An 8,049-nucleotide genomic window follows, 5' to 3' on the forward strand; every position below is an offset into this window, starting at 1 on the left:
CGCTGACCACACGGGCCTCTGATGGGCTCCTGGGGCTCGCCCCGCCTATGACCATAAGTGGGTCCACAATCCTGCCTCCCTCTCCCGGCCTCCCGATCCACCCCCCCTCCGCGGAGAGCCGGGCAGCTGCGATTGGTCTGCTCGCGAGCCTCAAACTCCGTCCGAACTTATCATTGGACGTCTCTTAGTGGGGTCCACAATCCTGCCTCCCTCTCCCGGCCTCCCGATCCACCCCCCCTCCGCGGAGAGCCGGGCAGCTGCGATTGGTCTGCTCGCGAGCCTCAAACTCCGTCCGAACTTATCATTGGACGTCTCTTAGTGGCCTGTGTGGATTGGCTGCCCAAGCATCCGCCCCCCGCGTCGGGCAGAGGCGCAGCCAAGCTGTGGTGGCGCTGAGTGGGTGGAGCGAGGCGGCCGCGGGCGGGCGTGGGCAGCCGGACGTACCCTGGCAGAGAGCAGCAGGTGGCGGCGGTGCAGGGGCCCTGGCCCCACCAGCGGGCACTGGCCCAGAGCCACGGCCGGGGGGCCATCTAGCTGGAGAGAGAAGGGACAGGTGACCCGATCGGAGCCCAGCCCAGCCCAGCCGCCCTCGGCGGGGGCGAGAGAAAAGGGAAGTTGAGGCAGGGGAGGGAATTTTAGGGACATCTCGGAGGGGATTTTGTGAGAGGCCCGAACCGAGGGCGAGCTGGCAGGTGTGAGGCTGAACGAAGGGCACTTGCCCTCTGAAGTCCCAGAGAAGCAGGGTGGGTATCAAATCTGGACCGGGAGTTAGGGAGGGGGCAGCAGAGCAGGGAGCAGGCCTGAGGCAAAGGAAAGAAAGGGGTCTTACATGGGAAGGTGGATCCGTGGCCCGGGGACTGGGGACCCCAGTGACAGCTGGAAGGAGAAGAGAGAGGCGTAGGGTGCGTGGAGGGACCGGGAGGGCAGTGACGCGGTGTGCCCCAGCCTGGGCCCCTCCCCTCCCCCAGGTGTTCACATTCACCCACTCGGAGCCACAGAGGGCACACCCCATCCCGCCCTGGGGTTAGGGGTGGATGAGGGACTCGCCTGCACCCGTGTTGCCGCACGGACTCCCATCCGCTCCTTCAGCTGTTGCACGTGCGCCTCCAGGACTCGGTTGCGGTCCTCGGCCTCGCGCAGTTGACTGCAGGGTGGGGGTGGGGGAAGGACGGGCGGGCGGTGAGGCCCGGGCCAGAGGGGTTGCAGTGGACTGCCGGCCCCCACCCACTTGCGGACCAGACCTGGCAAAGTTCTGGTTGGCGGTGCGGATGGCCTCCAGCTCCCGGCTCAGGCTCTGCCTGGTGAGCACCTCCTCTTCCAGGGCCTCGTGGAGCTCCCGCAGTGTCGCCTCAGTTTCACCCTTGGCCTCCCCCGCTGCCACTGGCATAGCAGCTGGAACAGCCACCTCAGCCTGTGTATGGGGACCGAGCTTAAGGCTGCCTGTGACTCCAATGTCCTTGCTTGCTCACTGCTCCCCACCCTCCATCTTCCTGAAACACTCCTACCCCACCCCACCCCCAGCTCCTGCAGTGCTCAGAGCCCTCCTCCTGCCCTTAGTCTGGTCCCTTCCCCTCCAGACAAAAACCAAAGGGCTACTCCTAAAACTCGATTCCACTGGACCTCAGCCGCCCCTGCTCTCATTTCTCCAGCTCTCCGTCCCCTTGGACAAGGCCTGCTCTCCCCACCCCAAAGGCATGGCTTGGTTTGCTTCCCCCCGGCCTTTCCAGCCTGCCGGCACCAGCCTGCTGCCCCCTTCTGAACCAACTGGCCTTCCTACCTCCCAGCCCTTGTGGAGGGCAGTGGGCACTTTCCGTGTCTGCCCCTCCTTCCCCGAGCTCAGATCAAAGACCCAGAGCCCGCCTCAAACACCCACGAGTCCCTGTTTTAAATTCTTCCTAGGGACCAAATCTTGATTGACGTGACCTTGGCTGTACTTGTTTCCAGTCTGTTCTGTCTGCTGGGCTCCCAGAAGGCTTAGCACTCCACAGCCGCAGGGCCGCACTACCCTGGAAGGCAGGGCCTTCTCTCCTGTTCCCGTGCCCACCCCCAGCCTGCCCCTCCACCCACTCACTGTTTCTTCTGCTGGGGCCGCTGGGGGCTCCAGGCTGGGCTCTTGCACATGCAGCTCAGGCGGTTCCTCAGCCTCCAGTTCCATGGGGGTGGGGCCTGGGACCTCACTGTCCCTGGGGGAAGGAGAGGGACAGAGGAGAGAGGGGCTGCCAATCTAATGGGTGTAGACCCAGGACTCTCTTGGCCTGTGAGCGAGGCCTGGTAGCCCCAAGACCTCACCTTGTGAGTAGCAGTAGGGGACAGAGTGCAGGGAACCCACTGCCAGGTTGGCTGCTGACCCCTGCATAGGAAAGCCCTGCCCCTCCCTTGGCCTGGGGCCCCTGGGAGCTGCCCTCTCCACACCTTCTGCAGGAACTTGGGGTTCAGACACCCCTGTTCTAGTGCGTGCTCATCTCCTCCCTTGACACGTGACCTTTGTCGAGTTCTCTCCTTATGGTCCCCGGACAGGGAGGAGAGCCTGATGAGACACCTGCCCAGCTCTATTCGGCTCCAAAGATGTGGTTTGTTTTGTTTTGTTTTAAACAATTATTTCATTTAATTTTATTCATTGTCATTCTTTGTATTTTATTTTTTGAAGTTAATCAGAGAGAGACGGAGAAAGAGAAGGAAAATGAGAAAGCAAGCTGCCAGGTCCGGGACTCGAACTGCAGTCAGCCCTGTGGGAGTCCAGCCAACTCAACTACCACGCCACCTGCTGACCAGTTTTGCTTTGTTTTGAATGCCAGATGGCATGTAGGAAAGAGTATGCTCCTGTGGGCACACTCCCCCACAGGGCCTGGTCACATGGCATCCTCTTTCCTCCACTTCTCTATCCCGGCAGGACCTCGGGCACCCACACGGCATGTCGGTCACATGGGATCTGACTTCCTCTCGGCAGCACTGGGGATCTACATGTGATGTTAAAACTGGGCATTGGGGCCGGCAGGTGGCATGGTGGTTAAGGGCACTGGACTCCCACTTGGCTGACTGCAGTTCGAGTCTGGGACCTGGCTGCTTGCTTTCTTTCTCACTCCCCCCATGCTCTGTCCCTCTCTGGTCAAATTAACTAATTAAATGATCTAATTAAATCATTGTTGGGGGGAAAAACAAGCTGGGCATGACCTATCACTGTGGGCCAGCAGTAATGCAGGTGCCCTCCAAGGCTGGAAGCTTTAGCCAACTGTGCGTACAAACCCCCGGGTCAGCTTATACACATGCTGGGCATGCGCACACACACACACTCACAGGCCCCCGTGATCCTGAGGAGCTGGAGGGCTGGGGAAAGGGGATGGTGGCCTGGTGAGATCCTGTTGAGAGGTGCTTTTCTCTCTGGTATATGCACATATTATTTTTTTTTAAAAGGCATGATATGAATGTCCAGACGGTGATGCACCAGCAGTGCAATGCTCTGCAAAGCTGGACCCCGTGGTGTGGGGGTCCCTGGTTCACATGCTGGGCCCTCCCTATGCACACACACACTCCCTGGGCTTGCTGAGATGGGTGGTCTGCAGCGTGAAGATGCTGTCAGCAGCGCGTGTCCTGTCCTCTGTGTCACTCCAGACATGAATGCATCCCTTCTTACACAGCTGCGGGGCAGACCCTCCCTAGGACTGTGAAGTTACAATAAAAGTGGGTGTCCTCTTCAAGCCAACAATCCACCCTGTGGGACTGTGTCTCCAGGGCCAGTTCTCCTGGATATGTGCTGAGATCAAGTGAGGCTGTCCCTCACAGCCCGGGTGATACCAGAGAGATGGGTTATATTCCAACCTGAGCTTTGAACCAGCAGTGGTTCCAGAAGCATGCACTAGTTCATGGTATTTCAATTCACTGTCCAGTAACAAAAGCCAACAAGAAAAAAAACTTGTCCTTGGGCCCAGCAGATGGTGTAATGGATATGTCGCTGGATTCCATGTGGTTGACTGTGGTTCAAGTCCTGGACCTGGTGGCTTAAACTCACGCCGGGTGTATGTGCATGCGTGCCCAAGATCCAGAGAGGAGAATGGAGGAGGAGGGATCATGGCATGGCCATCCGCCCCCCGGGGGGGGGTGATTTCTCACTTTCTGTCTCTCTGACTCTGAGGAGCTGGAGGGCTGGGGAGAGGATGGTGGCCTGGTGAGATCCTGTGGAGAGGTGCTTCTCTCTGGTGTATGCACATATTATTATTATTAAAAAAGCACGATATGAATGTCCAGACGGTGGTGCACCAGCAGTGCCATGCCCCGTCTCTGTCTTTCTGGAGAGCACACGCCCTATAGCAAAAACCTCTGCAAAAAAAAAAAAAGAACTTGTCCTCACAATAAATGTGTTTACACACTTGGGGCTCACATGTTGGCTTCCTTTTTCTTACCTGTATTTTGTAAATTACTTGTGATAGCAATGATCTAAAAGGGTTTCATAGGTGAGCAATTCAGTAAGTTTGTGTTCTTGTAAAATTGTTCACAAAATTCTAAACTTCTTAGCCCAGCCTCGGTATACTGAGCTGTCGCGCTGGAAGCCGCATGGTCACCTACAGGGTTAGATCCCTCACTGGCCTGATACATTCCAGGGATCTATGTGGGCAAAATCTTGACAGACTAGAGGGCTGGGGGAAAGGGTTTGCAGTATGATGAGACCCTGTTGGGGGTTCTCTCTCTCCCTCTCTGCACACATATACACTATCATGAATAAAATAACCTTTTATTTTTGAGAGAGAGACTTTTGCTATAAGGCACATGCACTTGCCAGAGAGAGAGAGAGAGAGAAAGAGAGACAGAGACAGGAAGTGAGAAATCACCCCCTGGGGGGATGGCCACACCACAATCCCTTCTCCTCCATTCTCTCAGGATTTTGGCCACACATGCACATGCACCCGGTGTGAGTTTTAAGCCACCAGGTCTGGGACTTGAACCACAGTAGATTACACGGGAGTCCAGCGATGTAGTTTGGACCAACCACTACATCATCTACTGGTCCCAAATAAAATAAATTTTATTAAAAAAATTTTTTTTTGTGAGCTGGCAAGTGGCATGGTGGTTAAGGACGCTAGACTCCCACATGGCTGACCATGGTTCGAGTCCCAGACCTGTGGCTTGCTTTCTCACTTTCTCCCTCTCTGTTCCTCTCTGGTCAAATTAAAATGAATAAATAAATAAATAAAGTTAAATAAAATAATTCTTTCTTTTTAAATAAATTCTAAGGGGCTAGCAGGTGGCATGGTGGTTAAAGGCACTAGACTCCCACATGGCCTACCACAGTTCAAATCCTGGACCTAGTGGCTTGCTTTCTCACTTTCCTCTCTCTCTCTCTCTCTCTCTCTCTCTCTCTGATCAAACTGGAAAATAATAATAAAGTTAAATAAAATAATTATTAAATAAATAAATAAATTCTAGGGCCCAGCAGTTGGCATAATGGCTATGTCACGGGACTCCCATGTAGTCAACTGCGGTTCAAGTCCCGAACCCAGTGGCTTAAACTCACGCCAAGCGCGTGTGCATGTATGCCCAAGATCCCCAAAGGAGAGTGGAGGAGAAGGGATTGTGGTGTGGCCATCCCTCCTGGGGGGTGATTTCTCACTTTCTGTCTCTCTGCCTCTCTCTGTCTTTCTGGAGAGTGCATGTGCCCTATACCAAAAACCTCTCCAAAATAAAAATAAAAAATAAATAAATTAGTTAATTAATTCTAAACTTGGGGCCAGCAAGTGCTATGGTGATTAAGGTGCTAGACTCCTACATGGCTGACGGTGGTTCAAGTCCCAGACTGGGTGACTTGAAGGTCACACTGGGCACATGTGCATTCATGCCCAAAATTTCAAGAGAATGGAGAAGGGACTTCAGTGTGATCCTCCCCCACTGGGGGGTGTGTGTGATTTCTCACTTTCTTCCTCTCTGTATCACTCTGTCTCTTTCCTCTCTGGCAAGTTCATGTGCCCCATGGCAAAAACCTAAAAAGTAAAATAAATTCTAAATAAAATAAAATTCTAAAATGTTTTAAATTATTTTTAGTTAACTTTATTTATTTATTTATTTTAATTTGACCAGAGAGGGACAGAGTGAGAGTGAGAGAGAGAGAAAAAGTGAGAAAGCAAGCTGCCAGGTCTGGGACTTGAACCGTGGTTAGCCATGTGGGAGTCCAGCCCCTAACCACCATGCCACCTGCCAGCCCCAATCAATTCTAAACTTATTTTCTAAGATTCTTTGGTCCCATGACTCTGTACTAGAGATGTAAACATCAGCAGCTATTACGATTCCGGAAGAAGGCTGGCAGGTGGTGTAGTGGCTATGTCGCTGGACTCCCACACTGCCAACCGCAATTCCAGTCCCAGACTGGCGGCTCGCTTCTCACTTTCCCTCTCTCTCTGTCCCGCTCTAGTCAAATTAAAGGTGCCCGAGATCCCGCGAGAGGAGAATGAAGGAGATGGGCTGGGGGGTGGCCATTCCCCCGGGGGGTGATCTCTCACTTTCTGTCTCTCTGTCTCACTCTTTCTGGTGAGCACACGCGCCCTATAGCAAAAACCTCTCAAAACAATTTTTTAAAAGTATTTATGGTCTGAAATTTGAAGGTTGTAAAGCTTTAGGCTCTCAAGAGTCGCCGGTCAGAAGATGACCCTGCAAATCTGCTGCCGCCTATGGGCCAGATTCAGTCACGCTCAGCAGCCCCACGTCCTCTGGAAGCAGGCTTCCCGCCCCGCCCCAGGCTGCACAGGGGTAACACTTACCTGAGGGCTATGCAGGAGTAGGAGTAGCCCACAAAAGGCAGGTGGACCCCCAGCGGCATTCCCTCCGGCATGTCTGACAGCGTCTCCTACACAAGACACAGATGTGCCCAGCAGTCGTCAGAGATGGCCCCTCCCCCATTTCTGGTTTTGGCTTAAAAGTCCCTCCCAAACCAACCCGGATTCAGAAAGGAAGATTCCTCTCCTGCCTCTATCCTCTCATGCCTCTAGGTCTAACCTCCTCCAGGAAGCCCACCAGGACCTCCTGTGCTGGGCCAGGAGCCCATCCCTGCATCCCCCTATTGCAGCTCTGGTCATTCTGGGTTCTCTGAGGAATGAATTACTCAGCACCCAGGGATACCGACCCTCAGTACCTCAACTCTGTGGAGGTGAGATGGGGGGTGCAGGTGGATGGGGGTGGATGGGACAGGGCGAGCAGGTCGCAGGTACCTACCCCGCCCCCGCTCACCATGGCAGTGAGCCCATCCTCCACCACATCGAAGTTGCAGGTGTCAGTAGCACCCTCGAAATCTGGGGTAAAGGGGGGCGCGCTGTCACGGAGATGGTCCCAGTCGAGGCCAAGGAAGAAAGGATGCTTCTGGAAATCGCCTGCGCCATTGCGGCCTAGCCGTGTCTCCGGAGGACACAGCAGCCTCTGGATGAGGTCTCGAGCCTCCTCAGGGACCCCCGCGCCCGCCGGTGGCAGAGACAGGTGCTCCTGCTCAGGAAGGGAAAGGGGCGACGTCAGCTGGGGAGCCTGCGTGGAGGTCACGGGTCCTCCGGGCCGTGCTCACCTTGTAGTGGACGATCTTGCCGTAGGTCTCGGCCGTGGACTCCGCGTAGAAGGGCGTCTGCCCATAGAACATTTCGTAGGCAAACACCCCCAGCGCCCACCAGTCACACTCAGGCCCATAGCTGCCTGTCCCGGGCCCGCCGCCCACGGCCTGCAGGATCTCGGGGGACAAGTAATCCGGCGTGCCCACAGCCACCAGCGACCGCACCTGCGTCAACAGGACCAGAACTGGGCTCGGCCTAGCTCACCCTCCACCTCCAACGCCCTCCTCCTAACCACGCCCTGGGCGGTCTAGCCCTGGCTGTGCAAGCTCCCTGGCTGCAAAGCACCCTTAGGCCGGGGTTGCTCCTCCGAATCTGGCCCCGCCTCGCCCTAGCTCCGCCCCACACTCTGCGGCGCCCCAGGCCCCTCCCGGCAGCTCGGGTTGCCCCCGGGTGAGGGCGCCCACTCACCGTTCCGTCCGCCCGCAGCCTGAGGCAGGAGCCGAAGTCAGCCAGGCGGGTGGGGCCGCCGGGG

General features: G+C 55.7%; 1 protein-coding gene across 3 annotated transcripts in view; it reads right to left on the reverse strand.

Annotated features, from left to right (window-relative positions):
- Positions 1-8,049, reverse strand: part of DMPK (DM1 protein kinase) — a 31,380-nt gene that overhangs the window by 348 nt on the left and 22,983 nt on the right. The window contains exons 7-15 of one of the 3 annotated variants that reach the window (XM_006142087.3): positions 7,986-8,034; positions 7,535-7,741; positions 7,210-7,458; positions 6,744-6,829; positions 2,072-2,183; positions 1,242-1,411; positions 1,044-1,144; positions 830-876; positions 445-530 (exon numbers count right to left, since the gene is read on the reverse strand). In XM_006142087.3, the coding sequence (XP_006142149.1) occupies positions 445-530; positions 830-876; positions 1,044-1,144; positions 1,242-1,411; positions 2,072-2,183; positions 6,744-6,829; positions 7,210-7,458; positions 7,535-7,741; positions 7,986-8,034 (1,107 nt within the window). Of the gene's footprint in view, positions 1-444; positions 535-829; positions 877-1,043; positions 1,145-1,241; positions 1,412-2,071; positions 2,184-6,743; positions 6,830-7,194; positions 7,459-7,534; positions 7,742-7,985; positions 8,035-8,049 lie in introns of all 3 variants that reach the window. The other 2 variants (XM_027767016.1, XM_027767015.1) reach the window with 2 other exon arrangements.

Source organism: Tupaia chinensis, unplaced genomic scaffold, assembly GCF_000334495.1.
Source record: "Tupaia chinensis unplaced genomic scaffold, TupChi_1.0 Scaffold000067_1, whole genome shotgun sequence".
In the NCBI taxonomy this organism is placed as follows: domain Eukaryota; kingdom Metazoa; phylum Chordata; class Mammalia; order Scandentia; family Tupaiidae; genus Tupaia; species Tupaia belangeri.